The following is a 23,037-nucleotide window of genomic DNA, read 5'->3' as shown; positions in this document are numbered from 1 at the left end:
AAAACAATTTCTTCCAGAGAAGCAACGGAGGGTCCTGAGGTTCTTACCCACGAAAGCTTATGCTCCCAATACTTCTGTTAGTCTTAAAGGTGCCACAGGACCCTCTGTTGCTTTTTACAGATTCAGACTAACACGGCTACCCCTCTGATTCCAGAGAAGAAATCCCACTTTAATTATAGGACAAGTACATCAGAATGCAAGCTGCTTGGAGCTAGGAACTGCTTCTCTATCACTGGTAGAGCATTGAGCTTGAAGGTAACATTCCATTTGTAACTTTTTTAGAAGTACTGGTACGATATCTTCATAACAGAAAGAGGTTTATGGTGCCTCTATTAATATTTGTGTACATAGCAAATACATGATATTTGTTGTACAGTGAGTAGCTGTAAATTCCCCAGGATTAGAGGAATGCCCAGGTAGTGTAAAACCAGCATCTCCTCCAAGCTGCTCTAAATTATGTTTAGAAACTGTTCAGCCCTCAGTCAAGTGACTGTAACGGTGGCTTAAACCTCCCTTGTCCTAAACCCCTTTCTTTACCTCTAGTACAGCTAAGAATCTAGGCCACAGTGTTTCAAAAATGTCATTTTGGTTCATCTTACTTCCAGAATTATCTAGCCTGCTGTTTCCAATTTGCTTTCATTTTGCTAGACTTGATTAGATCTTTCTACTGTTCTTGTGGAAAAAGGGTTAGTATAGGAATTACAAAAGATATAAAGCTCTGTTTTTATACATATGCAGAGTAAATTTACACTATAAATGTAACTATTCATAATATAAACTGATTTCCTGATGACTTCATACTTTGCTGCAGCAGCAATCAGTGGGCAGCATGTCTATCTATTTGCTTTGTACGTTCATTTTCTTGGACACCTTGCTAAGAGTGCTCAGAACCTATCGGGCCTGATTCTCCACTGCCTCTGTACCTCGTAAAGTCATTTAAACCTAAGCAATATGGGTGGGAAACATCAAATCAGAATGGAGGTATAAATGGCTACAAAGTGCAAGACAACCAAGAAGCTGCCCCACGAGCTTCCAAACAAAGATCCTTGAACACCTAAAGAATCTCTAGTTCTCCTGTCACAAGGGAATTCCCTATTGTGATGGTTCCTTCCTCACTGCTGCAGATTCTTTAGTAGAAGATACAATAGCCATAGCAATGAAATTAGAATAAAATAAACCATCTCTTTCTGGAGCTGAAGCAATCCTTAAGAAGCTCCACCTTTGAAAACTGGCCATCTTTCAGCTGATAACTATTACATTCACAACTGTAAAAACTTAACACATTGCATGCACTTTCCATTAATACTTCGAAGAATGCTAGTTTCAAAGCTTCATCCACGTTAGTATAAAGTTTGGAAAAGGAGAACAAAGGTATGGCATACCCTAATAAGATATTTGGATTGTTGATTTTAGAGATTGGTCATCTGAGCACCCATTTCCCAGTGAGCAAAAAGAAAATGGGGAAAAAAAAGTCATTCGATTGTTGTGCTCTGTCCCATCTAGTGGGCATAGGTGCTAGGCAACAAATGTGTTCATGTGAACAGCTTACAGAATGCTTAAAATAGTATATTTTCTGCAGAAAGTTCCTTTTGTGTAAAAATGCTGCAGTGGTGCCTCTGTTTGTCAGTGGGTCTCATCTGCTGCAGGTGTAACCCACACACCTCCTGGGTGTGGTGCTCTGTCCCATCATGTGGCACCAAGACCACTTAGAGAGAGAAATTAATGAGTCTGCTCTACAGCGTTAGTTAACAGCCAGTTGGCTTTTAGCTCATGCAGTAGAGGTTCATGCACTAAGTTCCAGAGGTCCCAGATTTGAGCCCACCCACTGAAAAATCGGGGTCTGTCAGTGTTACAAGTGGGGGCTCATCCAGGATTTCAACTGGGAAGTCTCTGAAGCTCGGGATGCTTCCTCAGCTAGGGGAAGTATGTAACCCACACACCTTCTGAGTTAATGCGGGGGTTCTCAAACTGGGGGTCAGGATCCCTCAGGGGATCGTGAGGTTATTACCTGGGGGGGTCATGATCTGACAGCCTTCACCCCCAAACTCCGCTTTGCATCCAGCATTTATAATATTGTTAAATATATTTTTAAGTGTTTTTTATTTATATGGGGGGGCGCACTCAGAGGCTTGCTATGTGAAACGGGTAACCAGTACAAAAGTTTGAGAACCACTGGATTAATGAGTCTGCTCTACTGCCTTAGCTAAGGGTCATATGGCTTTTGGCTCATGTATTTAACTTTAGAGGTCCCAGGCTCGATCCCACCCGCCGACAACCAGGGTCTTTTGGTGTTATAAGTGGCTGTAGAGCAGACACATTAATCTCCCTCTCTCTAAGTGGTCTCGGTGCCACTAGATGGGACAGAGCACCACACCCAGGACGTGTGTGGGTTACACATGCAACAGATGAGACCCACTGACAAACAGAGGCACCACTGCAGCATTTTTTACACAAAAGGAACTTTCTGCAGAAAATATACTATTTTAAGCATTCTGTAAGCTGCTCACATGAACACATTTGTTGCCTAGCACCTATGCCCAAAGGGAAGGTACAACCAACTTTTAAGCAGGCACCGTGCCATTCTAACAGATGGACTTGAGTGCTGACAGTCAAGAGACCACATATATGCATTAACTGTATTTGTGGAGGACATGACTCCCAGCCAAGAGTGGCAAAGCAGCTGTCCATTCTGAGTGTATGCACCTATGATTAAAAGGATGTGACTGCTAATCCAACTCTGAATATTAATCCATCTTTCCAATTCAAACAACAACAACAAAAATAAACTCCAGTGGCTACATAAAACAGTCATCTAGCACTACTTAATCAGGTAGAGATGACTCAGTTGGGAAAACCTGTACCATGAGTTTGAGTGCAGAGGGGCTGTCAAACTTTTATGGAGAGAAGAGGCATAATAAACTAGTGAATAAGATGACCTTTAATAAGTAAATTGGTTGCTGTAGCTCTGCATTTTAAATTGAATCGGGATTTGGATTTATATGTACGTCTAGTACAGTGGTTTTCAACCTGAGGTCCACAGAACCCTCGTGGGTCCGCAGACTATGTTTAAGATTTCCAAAGGGGGCCGCACCTCCATTGAAATATTTTTTAGGGGTCCACAAATGAAAAAAAGGTTGAAAACCACTGGTCTAGTATTTGGTGGGAAAGCTGATGAAAGAACTAGCGCTGGAGTGCCTGTTCGTCCATTTGAAACCAACAGTTATTTTGAAAATATACTTGAGCAAAGCATGTTCTTTATTTTTCAGAGTGATTACTCCATATTACTATCCCACAATAAAACTAAACAACAACATATTTGCATAGTGTCTTGATCCTTCAATTGGATGGATGTGGACAGATATTACCTATGCTTATTATTGGCATCAGGCCTTGGAGAGGGTTATTGTTTGCAACTGCCCTGGAGCCCTTAGGTCCTAACTTTCCTGTTTCACTGGCTGTAGGGGAAGCAGCACCTGAAGAGGGAGAGAGGCGCTCATCCACCCAGCCTCCCCGCCGGGAAGGGTTCTGTAGGGGGCAGGTGTGAGGTCCTGCCAACGCGATGCAGATTTGGCCAGGCGAGTGAATCCCCCTCCCGCAGGTGTGCCCGGGCCCCGCTGTTCACCCCCCAGAGGAGAGCACATGCTAAGGGTCCAGGAAGCCCCTCGCTCACGGCCCCCTCTGGGCTCCGGACGAGGCTGTCCCTCCCGGGGGCGTTTCACTCCTTGCTGCCCAGAGCCAGCCTGGTGAAGGGCACCCGGGAGAGCGCCCCAGCGCCCGGCCTGCCCCGGGGGCCGCGCTCCCCCCAGGAATGCCCCGGGGGCGCCCTGCCCGAGCCGCGCGGAGCCGGGGGAACAGGTGCAAGGCTGCCGGGCAGGAGCACTGAGGCCGCAGCTCCACCTTCCTCGCCTTATTTACGGAGCGGCCACATGCCCGAGCTAAAAGCAGCAGCCATTCAAAGCACGGCCCCGCCGCTGGAGGGGACCCGGGGCCGCGGCGGCCAGCCGGCAGCTGCCGCGCATAAAAGTCATGGGGCTGGGGGGCCGGCGGGAGCGCCATGAAGGCCGGCGGCGGTGCCGCCTCCGACCCGGAGAGCGGCGGCGGCAGCAGCGAGAGCAGCTCGGACAAGTCCCTGCCCCCCGCCGGGGGCCCGGGCAAGCGCAAGCGGAAGAGCCCCCGGCTGAGCGGGCTGAGCAAGCAGCGGCAGGCGGCCAACGCCCGGGAGAGGGACCGGACCCACAGCGTGAACTCCGCCTTCAGCGCGCTCCGCACGCTCATCCCCACCGAGCCCGCCGACCGCAAGCTCTCCAAGATCGAGACGCTGCGCCTGGCCGCCAGCTACATCGCGCACCTGGCCAACGTGCTGCTCCTGCAGCAGGGCGAGGGGGCGGAGCAGCCTTGCCTGCAGTACCAGCCCCGCCTGCAGGGCGGCGGCCCCGCCGCGGCGCCCCGGCCCATCTGCACCTTCTGCCTCAGTAACCAGAGGAAGCTGGTAAGGCTGGCACGCAGCAGGGGCTGAGTGCTGCCCCTACAGTCACATGGGCGGACGGTAGAGTGGAGGCTCCCCCCTGCCTCCCAGGGGCTGGAGTTGGTTTGCATCCTGGCACTGCCCCAGTGAGGCCTGTTTTGGGGGCAAGGCGAGTCCCCTTCTCACCCACCCCACACACCTTTAAAACTAATCTCCCAGCCACAGCAACCACAATTCTGCTGCCCATGCGTGCCCACAGCCCATCCTCCTGTTGCCATCCCTGGGATAGCAGAGTAGACAGGGAGAGCTGATATTTGCTTAGCATCTACAGCCTGTCCAGTACTGTAAACAAACCCCCTGCAAAGACTGGCCCCTCAGTGAAAAGCTGACAGTCTCACCCATGTTCACAGGCAGAACATTCTGTATCCCTTTGGGTACAGCTTTGATGCTTGTGTTGATTTATTATAAACTCACTTCTTGTAAGCATTGTTTAATATGAGTAGAAATCTACTGTAAGGAAAAATTGTGCTCTATGACCTGTAAATACCAAGCTCCGCAAAGTATATAAATCAAAGGGGAAAAAAAGAGGCAAAAAAATCAGCTAAGTATGACAAACTATTTACCGTGGTCTACCATTTAGAGACTTGTGTGTCTTCACTTCACTCCCTAAGTACGGTAGCAGTTTCAGAAATACTGTTCTGCCCTGGCTATTTTCATTTAACTGCACTGTTGTATTTCTGGTATATTTCATAGTCGGTAACAAAATTTAAATAGAGTTAAAATATGATGTTCACTGTTTAATGGCTTACAACATAATTGCTAGGAAGGTAAGGGGTTAATTAAATGTTTAGTTTGACTGTGTGTGTGTGTTAAATTAGGTATAAAATTAATAGATGCCAAGTTAAGGGAGAAAGTGATTTTCCTTTTTCTGTGTTGATGTTTCTAATATATATTTTCTGTCCCCTCTTACAGAACAGAGAAGGGGAGAAACACTTGTCTATTTAAAGTTTAAGTGGATGTTGAATCAGATGAGAAGCTTGCACAAATCTTGCACTGACTGTAGAACTGTTTTAGATAACTTCTTTTTATTCACAATGTTTACACTGAAATTATGCAACAGTAAAAACTACTTTTTAAACTATAAAAAACCCACTGCTATGCACTCTGTTTTACATTGTGACAGGTTGATTCAGGGTGTTTTGCCAATGAAACTGAACACTGTGGGGAGAGTTGCACCTGGTGTGGCTGCTATTTTAATGCAAGAAATGTTAACCGAAGCAGCCAAGCCCTGATCTTGATGGCTCCTCAATTTATGTCACATGATGAAACTTGAGCTTTGAAACCACACAGCGTCTCCTGTCAATGGAAGCTGTCATAACATGCCATCCTCTGTGCCTTTAACCAATATTGGACTGTACAGTTGTACGCTCATTTGTGTGAGAGAAAGTGGCAGCTGACACATTGAGGGTCTTTGAAATTACACTGAGATTATTTTAAGGTGCCCACCCAAAAGCCAGGATACTCATAATTAAAAGTGATATGTGCCTAGGTGTAGGGTGAGCTGCAGTACAACAGAATGCCTCTTAAAGAGACAGCCAAGATGGGAGGAGGTCACTATCTCGGTCAGTACCCAGGATAGCTGAGAAGTGCTGTGCAAGGGATTTTTTTTTTCATAATACACAGTGTGTGCTGTGCCAGTCCTCTAAATAGTGTGGGATCTTTCTAAATTTGTTCTTGTTAAGCACAGAATAGGGAGGGTTGCCCCCGGGCTCTCTAAATTTATCAGCTAGGTTATTCCCACGTTGTGCCTTTACAATCACTGATGTCATTTATCACTGTTAGTTTATAAACTTGTAAACTTTATTTGAAATGGAGTTTAAAAAGCACAGCTCTGTCATGGTTCCCAATTTGGGCACAATGAGAACTGAAAAAGCAGCTAAAATATTAAATCTCCATATCCAGGTCAATTTACAGTGGATGATTTAGAAAATGGTAAGTTTTACCTACTTTTTGAATTTGGATACAAGTGTTAGCTCCCGGTCTCTGTGGGACTTAAGCTTTAAAAGAATCAGACATAGCTAGTGAAGCACAGAATGACCCCAAGGAGTCAGGGCTAACAGTCCCTAAATAAGCTTCTCCTGCCCACCTAAACATTTTATGTACCTTAAAAATATCAGCTCTGTGTGTTATATACCTCCCCTAAAAGCAATAGAGGGAGTTGCTGCTTTTTGGGATAGCAGTAATGTATGCCATCCTGAGAAAGGCTTATGCTGCACAGAGTAATTGTCTTCCCACCACTACAGGTCACCACTTCTCGTGGTTGGCCACACCCTCTTGTAGAACTCTGCTGTCATATCAAAGCCAATGTGGTGGGATAAGGAAAGGTAAGCTGTAGCAGTTGAGGTGTTTATTGTGTAGCTGACTTTCCTTCACCTCACTCCCCACCCAACACATACAGAGCATATTCTGCAGATTTTTCCAGTAGACACACCAAAAAAAACGTATAGGAGACCCCATTAATTTGGTCTTGGAACTTTGAATTCCTGATGCTCCTCCCCCCCCCAAGCCATTTTGCAGTGCCACTTTAAGACACATTCTGTTACTTACAGAAGCTGTAGGAAATTTCTCCTCCAACAAAATACTGATTCCAATGGGACTATTCATGTTCTTCAAGTTGCACACATGCTTCAGTGCTTTCCGGAGTGAGGTCTGAATTTCCTGCTTTTAGTATGTGGTTATCTTTACTGCATCCTTAGCACTCTTTCAGTGTAGTGATTCAAATCGCTGCCAGATTAACTTTTTTGTTTTGGTGTTGATCAATGTTTTCTGTAAAACGGGATTTATGCACATTTTTAGACTACATTTTTTATTTTTGAGTGCAGATTTCTGCAAATATGCCCGTCAACATTTTGCTTTGTTTTTAAAATGGTTTTGTAATGGCTTAAACTGGATGTGTAAGTTTTTATAGTTTTAAAAGCAGATATTTTAAATTGCACTGTAGATTATCTTGAAACATGATTAAACTATATCAAATGTAGCTTCTTTAACAGGAATAAACAGATTCACTTATATAACAGTTGTATCTTCCATTAGGACACTGTAAGTGATAAAATGTTTAAAAAACTGCAATTTCAAATACTTTTTAGGTTTGTTTTATATTACAAATTTTCTCTAATTGTGGAGATTCATAAAGAAGCTGAACAAAATAGTAATTTTGGACTTTCATAAACATCTTAACTAACGTTTATTTTTAATAGAATCTCTTGGCAAATGTAGCATATTTACATTTAGTATGATTGCATTTTTAAGTTTTTAAAGGCAATCAACATTGAAAGGTGTGGTCCACTATTTTTAATGTAGTGTTAACAAAGCTTATTACTTGAAGAAACTCATGAATAAGTGATTTGCACAGTGCTATAGTATTTTTTTTTTAAATGGGATCCCACATCCATGGCATTTATGTGCTATGTGTCAAACTTATACAGGATGGTTTTGCTCCTGCTTCCATTTAAGTCAATGACAAAATGGGAGCATTCTGCTTTTTAAAAAAAAAAAGGGGGGGGGGAGAAGAGGGACATACTGCACACTGAATATGACTTAATGTGGCATTAATTGCCGCAGTCCTTACTCATTAAAACTGTTCACTTCAAGAGGACTGGGCCCAGTGTTTCAATTATTAAATATTATTTGCATTGTTGTAACACATATAGGTTCCAATCTGACCCGCAGTGCATTAGGCTCTGTGTTACATGCATATAAACATTACCTGCCCTCTAGAGCATATGCTGGTAAGATTTCATAGACACAGGCCCCAATTCTGTGTACAGGTATGAATAACTTTATGTATGTGAGTACCATTGAACTCAGTGGGGCAGATGCTCAGCTGGTAAACTGTCATAGCTCCATTAAAGCTCTTTGACAATTTGTTAACTGAGGATCTTCCCCAGTGTCTCCACTCACATGTATGCATGCAGAACTGAGTCGTTATTGATAAATGGGTGCTCCTATCAGCGTGAAAGATCTGGCTGGTGGACACAGTAATGACACTTCGTTTTCAATAGACGTGGATGAATTTAACACTCAGGAGTCACAACTGAGGAATGAAAAACTACATTTATTAGGATGCTCACCATCATGTGTTTTACTGTATTTACTCCATATGAACTTTTGTGTGCCTTATCAATTCTGTTTAAGTCAGTTACACATTGTTTGTAACATGCACGCACTTGGATGTTTAAAACTGAATACTTAAACTCATATTTAGGCACCTAAATAAAATATTTTTTTTCCAAGAGGTGCTGAACACCCTCCACTCCCATTGAAAATATTGATTTTCTACGTATATATTTCAGAATATTGTTCATAATTATTATAAGTGTACCTGATTTAAACCCCTATAACTCTTTTCCCTGTGTAGATTTGGCTTCAAGTTTAGTTATATCTATTTTATCCAGAGGCTCATTGGTAAGACACAGAAGCTGGTCTCAATCAGATTTTATTAAATGATCATTTTAAAAATTAAATCCCCATACTCCACATCATCATAGCCACTGAATCTGTTGCAAATGTACAAAAAATGCCCACAAAAAGGACAAATCATAATATGATTTGACTAGGTTTATTAAACAAAGTATTTGAACATACTATTTGATTATTTATAAACTAATTGGAATGTATGTCTGAATGTTCTTTAAGGCGTTTGTTACTATATTTTAAAATAATTGTTCTTCAAGCAGAAGTGTTTTCTTTCTAACGTCTACTTGAAAAAAAAAATTTAGCTCCTGTATAAAATCTAAATTTGTTTGCAAAATGTGCTATTTTGCTAAAATAAACTATTTTTATAACTTGTATAAACAATAAAATGTTAGAGTTCTGGAGGTATGCATCTTTTCTTTCTCTAGCAGTCTCATTGTTGAAAATATACACTTGAGTACTGTATGTTAAAAGCAGATATTTCTTTGTACCTTCTAAAAGACTCTGTATGATAATCCTTGTATACTTATTGCAAATAGGGGTTTTTTTTAAATTAAAATTCTGCATTAGGGCTGGTCGAGGATTTTCATTAATCAATGTTTCTCAGACTTGCCATGAGCCAATGGTGGTATGGTGCAGTCTCCCTTTACTTCCAAATGCTTAAAGTCATATTAAAAGATTTAAAAAATAAATACATAAATAAATTTTGCTAGTATTTTTTTCACATAAGCAATTGTTTTTGTTGCCACAGGGATGTTATGCAATCATGAATGGGAAGGTATATGCTTCATGTGACAGCAAATGAGATAGCACAAGAGAGATAAAGCATTCTCAGCCTAAGGGATCTGACCAGCTACGCAACAAACATCCAGAGGAGACCAGGCAAATTTAGTCTTACTGTGTTTAGAAAATGCTGCAAAACCTATGGTGGACAGGGGATTCCAAAGGAGTGACACAACACTGACATCCTTTCTGCCCCCAAAACCCACCCAACCAAAAAGGAAAATAAATAAAATATTAAAAAAAACAAACAAAAAAACCCACAACCCTACCCCCAACACAGTTTTACACTGAAAAGGGAGAAGTACAATAGCTTCCTTTAAGTCCACTAGGGACTTTGCTGTTGCTTTCATGTTGAAGGTGCTCAGACCCTTAGGTCATGGGAAGCAGTATAAAACTGGAGTTTTTTATATATATAAAAAAGGAGTTAGTCCTTGAGACAATTACAAAAAAAAAAAAAAAAACCACACACACACACCCCGAGACACCCTTCTCCCCTGCATTAAACAATTTCAAACTCATTCAGACCTCATGGATTTGAAGTTTATTCACAAATCTCAGCCTTTCCAAATTCACCAAGGTGGGCACCACTACTTTAGTTTTTTCATCATTACTGAAAAAATTATACGTTTCCTAAATTCATCTTGCAGCATTTACTCTCATTCGGTGTCAGAATGAAGACAGGAAGGATGGTCCAAGTACTTAAAATGCTACCTGGGACAAAGGAAGCCCTGCTCTACCACAGATATCCTGTGTGACCATGGAAAAGTCACAGCCTCTCTGCCTCAATTCCCTATCTGTAAAATGGGAATAATAGCATTTACCTACCTCACAAGGGTGTTGAGAGGGTAAATACATTAAAGGTTAGAAATAGAGCTGGGAACAAGCCAAACATTTGTTGTTTCAGTTCCTCAAAACAGATTTTTAGACTTTTCATCCCATGAAAATTATGAGTTTTCAGCCTTTTTATTCCTATTCAGAATGATTTTCCCTCCACCATGAGGGGAATTCAGTTTCCAGCTAGTTCTAATTATGAGGTACTCAGATACTATGTAATGAGATCCTTAAGTAGACAACTTAGCATGTACCAAAAGAGCAGCAAAGCCTTGATTGGTAAGAGCATAAAGGATCATAGAAGGAGGTTGAGAGAGAGACAAATGAAATAATAAGATGGACTAGTGCCAGGGAAGAGACACTTATACAGAGACAGAATATGCCTGGGACCTTGCAGGAATGAAGAAAAATGGGTTTTGTAGTTTATTTTAAAACTAATTTAACCTTTTATTTTATTACACGTTTGTGTAGGTCTTGCAAACTGCAGGTCCGTTAACAGTTGTGGGAAGACCTTGAAAGAATATGGCTTATTTGAAAAAACTGGGCCTGAAAGGTAACTGATAAAACAGAAGAAAGAAGAAATCCCAGTTATCAGGGCTACTTAATAAAGGATTGTGGGCATTGAACCAGCAATGACTCCAAACCAATCAAATTCTGTTTTTTAGCTAAAGGTAGCAATTGGCAATGGCATCTCTTGTTTGTTAATGGGCATAAAAGGGGAACTCTTAAAGGGTTCATTGCTAATACCTGCCTGATCAAGATGGAACCAACACATGAGACTAAGCACCTCTAGGTTTAGTCCATTCGTATCTTAAATGCTTATGAATGTCTGTTACTCTTTGGATGTATTGATTGCTTATTATTTAGGCTTCTTAGACATGTTCAGAGCAATTGTAGAAAGGCCATTTGGCCTTTGGATTTAATAAAGGAATTTATAGTTAGTATCTGGTAGTACCCTATATTACTACTAATTCTAACAGAGTCTTTGAAGGTTGAGGTAATGGAGATGGGACTGTAGAACCAACAAGGAGGTTAGGAGAGAGAAATTTCCTCACTGGGACAAGAGAGAGTTTAAGGTATTGCAAAATATAAGAAAAAAAAAAGGAAATTCAAGATTCAGCGAGCATGCACCTAGGGCCCATTTATTAATAGGTGCTCAGCATACAGTGCTATCAAATGTTTTAAAAACTGGTACTGAATGTCTAGCCAAATCCAGTAACCATTATTATAGAGTTAGCAATAGTCTGTAGGTTTCCTATCTCTACCATTACCTTTGAGGATCTGGGCCTAAACCTCTGTCTCACTTTCCCCATCACAGCATTGTGAGTCTTACTTAATGTTTGTGAAGTGCTTTGAGATCCTCAAAGGAAAAATTCAATAGAAATAAAAACAACTCATTGATATGGGCGGTGACATTAATGATGGAAGTACTGTTACTTGTTAACAAAAAACCTACATTCCTACCTCCCCAACCCATTTCTTCCCAGCCCAAACAAATAAAAAAAGCTTACCTGTACAAACATTCACATGTTATTTAACAGTAGTTGATAGTAGATGATATAGGAAAAAACAAATAGGATAGGAAAGGAATTGTGTCTGTCAGAAAGGTCAGGCATCTGTCAGGTCTAGATGGGATCAGGCAGCTGTGTTGTAACGGTGTTTTGAAGTTGAGCCTTTCTAGGAAAGTGACAACATGTTCAGTATGAAAAGCAGCAAAGTGGACTGGAGGTCTCCAGCTAATAAAGTAAATCCTGAAAGAGGAAGCTCTTAAGCTCATACTTTTCTCATGGAATAGGTTTAGTAGTTGCCCTAAGGTATGGATAGTCTTTAAGCATATCATTGCTGTGGCAGATGATATGAAACAGCTGGTTTCAGACTAGAGTCTCAGCTGGTGTAAATCAGTGTAACTCCAGTGAGTCAAGAGCCACATCAGTTTACAACAGCTGAGGATCTAGCCCTTGCCTAGTAAATTGTAAATCAGATGAAGATCAAAAGATTATTGATATAGCTGAATCTAGTAATGTACAGTGGTGGTCTGCAACAATCATGATGAAATTTTACTATTATCCAAGTAGTTTTTAAGTGTAAAGTGTACCACCACTTTGTTATATTGACCTATTCTTTCAAAACGTTGACAATTTTCCAATTAATTTATTGAGGAAAATGACAAGCATTCTTCCCACCTCCCCACAAACTACTTAACATTAGATTGCCTCATTGTGAAGAGAGCAAGTTATACTAGATGTGTAGTGTAGTGTATGTACATTTAAAATGGATAGCATTATAGTTTTCCTCACTAATCATGAGTGGCAGCACAGGCTGTGACTCATTCAAGCTTTGCCTCCCTTTAGTTCTGTGATCCAGCCTATCACAAACATAAGGACTGCTTGCCACCAGTTTTGTTTAAAGTCCTCAGTGTGCTAATGATTAAATATTTAGTGTTGAGCATTCCATGGAAACTGATGCTCATAACTGAACACAGAACTTTGGATGTGACACACACAAAACATACAGCCCTTTCAGAATCTCAGTGTTGCTGTTTCTGTTAATGCTCTGCTAAGTGTTTCTAAATTGAATGTTACCCACTCATTCTCACAGGGTGAAATTCACCCGTGCCAGAATACAGTCTATGCACCACTTCAGTTACCATTTAAATTCTCAAGATACAGCTTAGATGTTTCCAGCTACAGTTGAAAATTAACTAAGGTTGAAACTCACAAGAAAGCCCTGTGTGCCACTTATGCCTTTAGGACATGTACCACCTCCCAGTAAAACTCCCATTGACTTCAGTGACAGCAGACTGGGCTTTTGATATGGGATTTAAATTACGCCCTGTGAGGGCCCCTGTTGTGTGACCCTAACAGAACAATTGCTTAATGGAACAAATTACCAAAGCAGGTTGTGGGAATCACCATCACTGGAGACAGTCAAGACATGACTTTTTGGGGAGAACACTAGTAATCCTAATGCCAGTGTAAAGAGGATGTTCTATAGGTCTCTTGCAACCCAAACTATTTTATGGTTTGTGAAGTGTGGGAACTTTTTTACATCACTTTAAAAGATGACAAGATTTTAAATAGTAAGATGTGTGTTCGTTATCTTGATAATGAACACACTACTTCTTTGAACTAATAGAATCTGTTTAATTGACTCACAGACAATTGCACAACCACTTAAATGGTAGCAGGAATAGAGTTTTGCCTGGGTGTTTTGTAACAACCCCGAGGAATTAATATCGAGAGCGAGACCATTTCCTAAAGGACAGATGCCCAAGAACACCATTTCACAATAAGCCTCCAAACAGTCATCAGACAACAGTTTTCAGTCATCATCCAAAACAATCCACTTCTCTATAGTACCAGATTCCAATTGGAAATTTGGAGGTATATGTCATCACCAGTCCAAGAAAAAATACTTACAGTCTATGCCATGTCTGGTGAGACAGGCAAACTCTCTGTAAAAGGGTCCATGTTGTCCATGCTAATGCTATGCAGTATGTAGCTGGACCCAACTAGAATCAGAATGAAATCATAGACTACTTTTCTGCAACATAAAACATATTACTGCTTATTTTAGCTTCTGTAAAGAAATAAAATGCATGTTCCATGATCTGCCTCCATAGTCCAACAAAGAGTACCATAATATTGCAGTATACTTCTGTTAAATGAGATGATCCATTGGTTGGCACATTTTAGTTTCCACTGGGGTGTTGCAAATGAGTGGATTCTATTCTGTGCATAAAATAAATATACTTCTATATAAATATAAGTATGGTAGGTGCATATAATTGTCACCATCTCTGCTAGTTTGCACGCACTGATGTGTCAGGGAAGAGTACTTGAAAAACTGGTTTACAAATCAATAAAAAACCCTCTTTAAATGTTTAATTAATTTAGTCTTTTGAAGGAAGTTATAGGGCCTAATTCCTGTTTACGTTGGGGTTTAGTCTACACCTAAAACTTCAGGTCAGTCTAGCTACATCACTCAAGGCTGTGAAAAGTTTCACACCCTGTGCAATTCAGATAGCTCAAACTAACCCCTGTTGTAGGGCACAACTAGGCACATGGAAAAATTCTTCCCCCATCAACCTAGCTACTACCTCTTGAGAGGGTAGATTTACTAAAGCAATGAAGCAACCCCTTCTGTCACTGTAGTAAACGTCTACAGTGCAGAACTACAGTGGCATATCTGCATCAGGGAAGCTGTAGCACTTGTACTACACTGCAGCCCTTTTATGTTGCTCTGAGAACGTTAAAGGGCCTTTCGGGGACTTTACACCACTTCAGCAGTGCAAAAGGTCCTTAAAGTAAGTGAGAATTAAGACCACTGACTTTATTTTCAACTTAAGTGACATAGGCACTATCACAGGGTGCTCTACTCACCACCGGAGCGCTTCTTTCTGGCCATGTCTGGGGATTAGCTGTTAGACCAACGCTCCTTCCTGCAGTTGCACTCCGCTGCTTTCTTAATCTCTTTCTCTAAGGACTTGACAGCTCCTGCTTTGTGGCTTGGCCCCCTGGTCAGGTCAGTGTAATTTTCTCCTTCCAGGGGCAGGGGGCATTGCATACCCTAAAGTCTCACAGAACCTACTATTCCATTAGCAGTGCCATTTTCCCTGGGGCTGGTAGGGGAACCCAGGCCTGCCCTCTACACTGGGTTTCAGCCCAGGGACCCTACAACAAGCAGTCAAGGTCTGTGCAGTCCTCAACCTTACTGCTGTACCCCAAACTACTTTCTACCTTGCCTTTGGTCACCCTGAAAGAGACTACAGTTTTTCTCTCTCTCTGGTGCCTCTTCTGCTCTCAGATACTGGGCTTCATACAGATCACACTAACCTGTTCCTATCCAGCTGAGCCTCATCTCTAATTAGTCCTTGCTCCCTGGCTTCTCCTCCAGGTGCAGCCTAGGTGGTTAATTGGCTCACCTGGCCACCTTAACCCCTTCAGGCCTTGTGTGGGGTAGACACCCCATCACAGGCATCCATTGAGTTTTAATGAAACGTTGGCTTCTAAATCACTTTTGGGGGGGAAAAAATGGGTTCTTTTGAAAATGTTACCCAGATTCTGTTTTTACATGTGCTGTGAAAAATGGCAACATCTCTGTAATGGCTACCCCCAGCATAATGCAAGCATTTTTGTTTCTATGCTTCTAGGCCAAGGTTTTAGCTGAACTATGCTAACAGTGATGTTACAGACTGTGTCCCCTCTATTTAGGGTTACCAGACAGCAAGTGTGAAAAATCAGGATGGGGGTGAGGGGGTAATAGGAGCCTATATAAGAAAAAGGCCCAAATATTGGGACTATCCCTATAAAATTGGGACATCTGGTCACCCTACCTCTATTCCCCTTCATTGCACATCTCAGAGGGAGGGAAAACACCATGGCAGTCTGAGGTAACTGTGAGAGGGAAAGGCAGGTGAACAGAACGTTGCCTCTCTGTCCATTACCACCAGCTCGTCTACGTAATCTCCATGCAGCACAGCCATTGAAGAGAAACAGGAGATATACCTATACCTATCTCATAAAACTGAAAGGGACCCCAAAAGGTCATCAAGTCCAGCCCCCTGCCTTCACTAGCAGGACCAAGTACTGATTTTACCCCAGATCCCTAAGTGGCCCCCTCAAGGATTGAGCTCACACCCCTGGGTTTAGCAAGCCAATGCTCAAACCACTGAGCTATCCCTTCCCCCCAGGCCAGGCCAGGCCAGGCCACGCCACGCCACAGGGAGGAGGAAACAGGAAATGAGCACCCTGCACAGTATGTTTGCTCCTTTTTGCAACCCAAAGATTGTGAATATATAAAGAAGAAAAAGTCTGATTAATGCATTTCAAAACACTCTCTCCTTCCCATGCCCAGTGAGCCCACTGAAGAGGTCACAGAACACATAGTTGCTGTCTAAGAGCCAAATGTCAGCAGAGCAGCTGGGCCACCTACAATACCAGGGCTGGGGGATGAGAGGAAGAGGTCTGACAGCATCACAGAAGGAAAAAACTTCCTTGTGGCTATTTAAGGACCTATGGCGGTTGGCCCAGGTTTTCTGGATCCTTGACCTCTGATACAAATCATGCTCTGATGCTGTGCAGAAGGGGGATAATGCATCAAAAACAGAATAAGCATTTCCCTACACTCGTTTTTTGCAGAGGGGAACCTTCAGCCCTGTTTACTTTAATATTTAAGGTGACATTTCAATCTCTAATGGTTAATACATATCATCATGTACCTTACTGAAAATATTTGCTATTCTGCTTTCATGTGAGAGCACAGTAGGGGGTTCTTATATGGTAGTCAGTAAATGTTCCAGACATTAGAACTTAGAATCCAATCCTAAGCATTTTATCACTGTATCCCAATGTGAATCTGCCTCTACTGGTGTCTGTGCAGCAAGGGTCATATTTGGGAAGTATAGAGGCATTGGACTTAGGCAGTTAGGAGTCCTTAAATGTCACAAAATAACTAATGGGAAACTCCTGTCCTCAATATTCTGAGGGGCCTGATTCCTGTTTAACTTGTTGCTAATCTATTCAAAAGCAAGTACCACCAGCCTTTTCTGCCCTGCAAAAGAGATCATTTGTATGCACATAATCTGAATAATATGGGCATTAACTTGCAACTACTACTTTAGGGGTTCAACTGTAGACTGAATTAATCTAAGATTTAGCATAAAAATACCCTTTTATAGTAACTGATTTTCAAGTGCATGAGGTTACTGTACATTTCTGTGTTAATTAGGAGCTTTGCCTAATTTAATTCAAAGCTGCTGACAGAAAGACTTGTGATCAAGAGTATTTTAAACTTGTGACTGACAGTAACAGCAGTGCTACAATCTTCTGTCTCAGTTGGACTAAATGTTCTGCTCATCTTCATACCCAAACATTTTATTAAACAAGATTTACTGATTAACAACTAAGTTTAATATGTACATATATCTACATATGTTCCTATTAGTATAAATTTGCATTATAATTGAATATACAATTAAAGATATTACTATGTGCATTTATTTCTTTTTCTCTCTTTGGCAGGTACAGTTATGGAATAAGATGTATTTACATCATCTGTAATAGAGGACTGGACATATGCATACACTGTATAATCCATTTAAACTTTCACTTTCAAGAAATGAAGACAATATCAGAGGGTATCTGATCATTAGATTCAATTAGCATATGCATAAAGATAAACTTTAATCTGTTCCACTGTGTGGGAAATACAGAGGTTCAATATTTTAATTTAACTGCCCTGATTTTGGTTTAAATATGCACAGAGGCACTGCAATGCTGAAATAAAGTTTGAAGTTAAAGAAAGTCCCCATAGAATTATGTAGCTCTATTTATTTCAGAGTTTGAAAGTCACATGGAAGTCATAGCAAGAAGTTTCTGGTTCTTTAACACAGAGGGCTCCCTGTCTTCAACAATACATCCTTCTGTTTGTGTGTTTTAAATAAATGATCCTAAAATATTTGGATTGTACATCTAACCATTCTAAAGTGGCAGCACTACTGTGTTAGAACAAAAAACTGGCTATTACTCAGTAATCTACACAGGTGTGACCCAGCAAAAGTCAGTAGTCAAACACTTTGTTCAAGCATGGAAAGTTAAAAATAGATGTTGTAATGATATTTTTATAGTTTTTCAATTTGTAAAATGGATTATAAGTACCTGAAATTGGATCAACATGTGAATGGAGAGACATGCAAAATACAAACAGCACTCTGTCTTTATGAAAGAAGTGAAATGGTAATTTCTAAGGTTATTTCTGATTTTTGCTAATTTTATATTGTTTAGTTGTAAGATTAAGTTTTTATTAATCTAAAGTGATCGAGGTTACTAGTCCATCACTGTCTGTCCCTTTTTTAAAAATGAAATGTAGTTTATCTATTTGAACACAATCTAGACACATCCTTAAATGAAATGATGTAATTCTTCATGATAGCTTGACAATGCCGGGGCAGATCCTGCAGATAGCACTCGACAGTGGCATGCAGAGCTCATGCAGGTAGGCGGCATCTCATTGAATGCTGCAAAGCTAGGCTCTGCTACATCTCTCAGTGCTGTGGATGTGTTAGGGATGTGATGGGAGCATAACCAATGGCTTCTTGTACAGTGTGGATCCACGGGCCGCAAAACTGCAAAGGGTGAGTTGTTTTCCCCTATTCTCAAGGAGGGATAAATGAAGGTAATATGGGGCCTTAGACACACTCCCACAGTGGGGCCCCCAGTCACCCCACTCATGTCCTGGTCCTGCCCATGCAAAAGCCAGGCTAAAGCTGGGCTAAAGCGAGTCTACCACTAACCCTCTTTGGGAACTCCTTCTCCAGACCACTGCATCTTGTTTCAGAAGTGGGCTGGGCTCCATTCTGGAGAAAGGACTCTGCCCCCACCCTCTGAGAGATCTATAATAGGGTGACAGCAGCAAGAGCTCCCCTCCGTCCCCCCTGCCAAGTCTTGGTGGGGTAGTTTTGGCTAGGACAGCCCACAGCAGCAGGATTCATAACAAGCCAGGGTGCAATTCACAATTCTGAACGATGGTTTCAGGCTGTCTGCAGGTTCAGGCAGATGCCACTGTCTCCATTATACTTCAGTCACGTTTCAAGCTTTTCTTCAAAACTATTAGGGTGAGATGCTTTTATTTTAATGAAAGCTTAGATTCAGATGTTATCACATTGCTCCAAGATCTGTGGCCCCAGGCATGTACCTCTACCCTAAATTGACCATGGTCTCTAGAGGCAATATCCTTTTACTCTGCCTTCATCCATGGGATCAGGATTTGGCCCTTTATCTGGTTAGGAAAATAGATTAAGAAAGCCTCAGATGTATGCTGCTAAGAATCCAGTTTCCCTTCCCTATTAACAATCGGAATGAATTAGGGGATTTAGTGTGAAGGAGGTTGGGGTTATGGTTTGTTTTGTAATGTCCCTAACTCAAACAAGCGGATGTTACCCTTTTGCAAAATGTTAGTGCTATCTCGTGTATTTATCTTATTACTCAGATACAGCAAAACCTACTTTTGTATTCCAAGTATACCATTCAAAACGCCCTGTTAACTATTTTACAAATATAAAAACCAGATATTTCTCCTTTAGTCCTGCAGCACAGTGGTTAATCTGTATGTCTCTCCAAGCATTTAGAATAAAACATTCATTAAAAAGTGTTCCAATACATTCAGTCCTCCTGAAACGGAATGCTAGAATGGGTCATTATGGCTTGCCTTTGCAGCTCAGCTTGTCTTGTTGTCACAAAGGGACACCTTTTGTGCATTTTGTAAACTGAAGTTTAACCTACCAGCAAAACTGAACTACAAATTTAACATTTGCTTCTCATCAGAACGAGACTTTGGGCTTTTTGTTTCACTTTACCCTGACACACAGACAGGAGCAAATAAGAAGAAAACTAGGTCAGAAAGACCCCAACAGTAATGAAGGGATTGTAGCAAAACCAGTGTGGTATGATATGTCCTTTCCTCTGAGCCAGTCAAGCTTTTCTTTGCCTGTTGTGCATAACTGGAAATCTATGTGGTTTCAGGAGGTTCTTGGGAGATGGAGGGAATGGGGCAAGATAGCCACTCTCTGTGGCATGCTTCCCTTCCAAACCAGCGATTATGTGCGCAGAAGAATATAATGGTATTCTGAGCAGTGTTAACTGAATTCTGCAGCTGTTCCTCCCTGGAAGAGGTTGATTCTTCCCTGGCATGGACAGAGGAACCAATTGCAGTTCAGCTACTAAGAGATCCATGCCACCAGGGAGGAAAAGGAAGATGGGCAGTATTATGAACAGTCCAGCACATCATAAGGCCTAATGTAGCATTTGAAAGTCATACAATGCTGCCTTCTCCACAGCCTCAAACTCTTTCCTGACAGAAGCAATCACCAGATGCTTCATGAGGTCACCTTCCTGCAGGTTTTAACCCCAGGACGGGTTGCTGTGGCCCTTAATTCTGATAGTCCCACTATTGCAACCAGTATCTCACAAGGACATCAGCTTGCGATTCTCTGAACCACCATTCAAAAGTGAGAGAGTGGCTCTTTGAAGGTTGAATATTATGACTAGAGCTAGACCAGAACCAAAGTACTGTATCCAAACCCCATTAAATCTAGTTTCAGAATCCCAAACAGGACCTGAATTTTGTAGATGACATGCCTCACAGTTCTATTATGGGTCGAACCAGAACAATGGATTTGAGAAATGCAAAACTTTGGGATGTTCAAAATCAGGGACCAGATCTGAATTTCTGTGGTCCAGCTTAATTTCTAATTACTATTCTAAATCTTGGCACCTAAATAATTTTAAAATACGAATTACCTTTCTCTCATTCTCTCTCTCTTTGACACCTTTCATGTACTTACAATTGTGGGATTATCTCATTGTGTTGTACTCCACTGGAATTTCAATAGTGCTTTTCCTATGCTGAAAAAAATATTTGTAGTTGAGTGAACATACGCAAGGAAAACATGGCAGCCATTATGTTTCCTGTAATATTCCATGTGCAGCTTGAGTATTTGCATTAATGCCAGTTAATCTGTAGTGCCATGAACTCAAAGAAGGAATGTTGGCCAAGGTACTGCAACTTTCCACTACTTTTTTCAAATATTGCAACAACATCTTTAACATCTTCCTGTACACTACCAGAAATGAGCAGATGGGACTTCAGTAAGCTGCCTCATTCACACCAAAAAAACCCATAATGAGGCAGTAAACATTAGTGGTTTGACATACTACCAATCACAGTTGCCAACTTTAACACAGTAAATAAGCACCTCGACTTTCACAATAAGCCAAAAATCAAGCTAATCCCTTTTCAAAACAAGGCCAAAACAAGCCAATCCTTAAGAACCCCAACACTCTATTTGACTAGATCCCCTCCCCTCCCTCCCATCGTGCAGTCTGGGACGGTGGTGGACCCGCTGTGCACCTCTGACTCTCTTCCCATCTTGCCCCTGCTTGCCCTCCCTTGCTGGGAGCTGATTAAAAAAAAAAAAGCAACAAGCTATAGGCCAAATAAGCAAAAAGCTACAAGCCAAAAACTAGCCAACAAGCAACTCACAAGCCAATTAAGCCAAAACCAAGCCCAATTTCTGCGTTTTTTTCAAAGGTTTGGCATGTCGGCTACCAATACAGAGTTACAAGAACAGTTTAACTTTTTTCACTTGTATCTTTGCTGTAGTATGTCCAATGGTATGAAGAGTTCAAGGTTTAATGCAAGGCTATGACTCCCGAGATAATATATGTATGTTTTCCATCCACACTGATCAGCATATTTGGTCTGAATGGCTTATTTTCACTTAAGGGAAACAAACAAAAATAAAGTTTCCATAAGTCTGACTCCCTCCTAACATACTGCATCAACTCTGTCTCACAAAACAGCTTTCTGAACAGCAGATACTGAAATATTTAAAGATGCAGTACACAGAGAAAAATCATAACAATTATATAGCCGTCTAGCCCACACCGAACATGCTCTTTGGTTGGATATGTTCTTTCATTGGACATTGCATTCTTGGGTACTTGGAGGGGTATATTTTATTTAATTGTTTGCATCAATATACAATACAAACCATATAATACATCTTATAGAAATTATACCTTCTGAATTATGCACCAAATCTTTTAAGTCAATGAGACTTTTTTTAGTAACTTTCTTCTAACACATTTAGGACAATTCCAACTTCTACATCATTTGAGGCAGTTTCTGGAATCCAAGACTCAACAGGACAAATAGGAAGTAAAAAATCCCCTACTCCCTAACTCCACATAGTTCTCCCCTACAAAGATGAGAAAACGTTTTTTGTGCCAGAGATCTACATGGGGAAAAAGAATATTACCCTTCCTCTGAAACCACTTGATTCATTCTTACTCCATCTTGTTCCTGAAAAAACATCAGAAATCCTTTATTCTTGTGGGACAAACAAGCTCAGATAAAACTCTCCTTTGTTCCCTATGCTATGATTGACAAGAAATTGCTTGCACCACTGGATTATGAACTATTAAGAATGTCACTTTCAGATGAATGGCGAGTAAGAGACAGACAGGCTACATAGAGATAGATGAAAAAGAGAAAATTTTCAAAAGAAAGATGAATTTCTACAGACTTTTCTCCTAATTACCAGATACTGTATTCTAAAACACGACATCCACCTCCTCCTCTTACAGCAGTTCAGCTTGTAATCTTTTCCAAATCAACCATGCTGGGTTTAGAAACATTTTTCACAGATTATTCCCTCTGATGCATATTTATTTGGAGTGTTGCATTCCATTAGAAACGATTATATTGTACTGCCCAGGTGTGCTCCCCTCTCCTTTTCTTAGGTACCGTGGAGGGCAATATTAGCTGCAACAGAGTGAAGTTAGAAGTAGGATCTGAGCTGTAGTCTTACTTCTGAATTCCCTGGCCAACCGTGTCATTCAAACAGAAGGAAAGAGCGTGGGAGGAAACCAAACAGGAGAAGGAAATTGCAGCTTCCTATGTTTATCCGAAGGATAAAGGCATCC

The 23,037-nt window shown here is 41.2% G+C and overlaps 1 protein-coding gene and 1 long non-coding RNA gene across 2 annotated transcripts in view; one reads left to right on the top strand and one right to left on the bottom strand.

Annotated features, from left to right (window-relative positions):
- The window catches only part of LOC135974323 (uncharacterized), a 211,413-nt gene extending 206,941 nt beyond the window's left edge, over positions 1-4,472 (bottom strand). Inside the window, exon 1 of the long non-coding RNA XR_010591551.1 lies at positions 4,349-4,472. This is a non-coding gene — a long non-coding RNA (uncharacterized LOC135974323). The remainder of the gene's footprint in view (positions 1-4,348) is intronic.
- Positions 3,451-9,642, top strand: LOC101938203 (transcription factor 15-like). The gene is made up of 2 exons (XM_005299670.4): positions 3,451-4,489; positions 5,438-9,642. The coding sequence occupies exons 1-2, from the start codon at positions 4,055-4,057 to the stop codon at positions 5,468-5,470; spliced, it is 468 nt and encodes a 155-aa protein (XP_005299727.2). The 5' UTR covers positions 3,451-4,054; the 3' UTR covers positions 5,471-9,642.
- Positions 9,643-23,037: the final 13,395 nt, after the last annotated feature.

The sequence above is a fragment of the Chrysemys picta genome, chromosome 11, assembly GCF_011386835.1.
Source record: "Chrysemys picta bellii isolate R12L10 chromosome 11, ASM1138683v2, whole genome shotgun sequence".
Lineage (NCBI taxonomy): Eukaryota > Metazoa > Chordata > Testudines > Emydidae > Chrysemys > Chrysemys picta.
The sequence above is the reverse complement of the archived record's forward strand: the minus strand, read 5'-3'. Positions and strand labels throughout refer to the sequence as shown.

Excerpts from the sequence above, each read along its gene's own strand:
- LOC101938203 (XM_005299670.4), top strand. The coding sequence starts at position 4,055 with ATGAAGGCCGGCGGCGGTGCCGCCTCCGACCCGGAGAGCGGCGGCGGC. Across the intron at positions 4,490-5,437 it reads TCAGTAACCAGAGGAAGCTG|AACAGAGAAGGGGAGAAACA; the intron begins GTAAGGCTGGCA and ends CCCCTCTTACAG.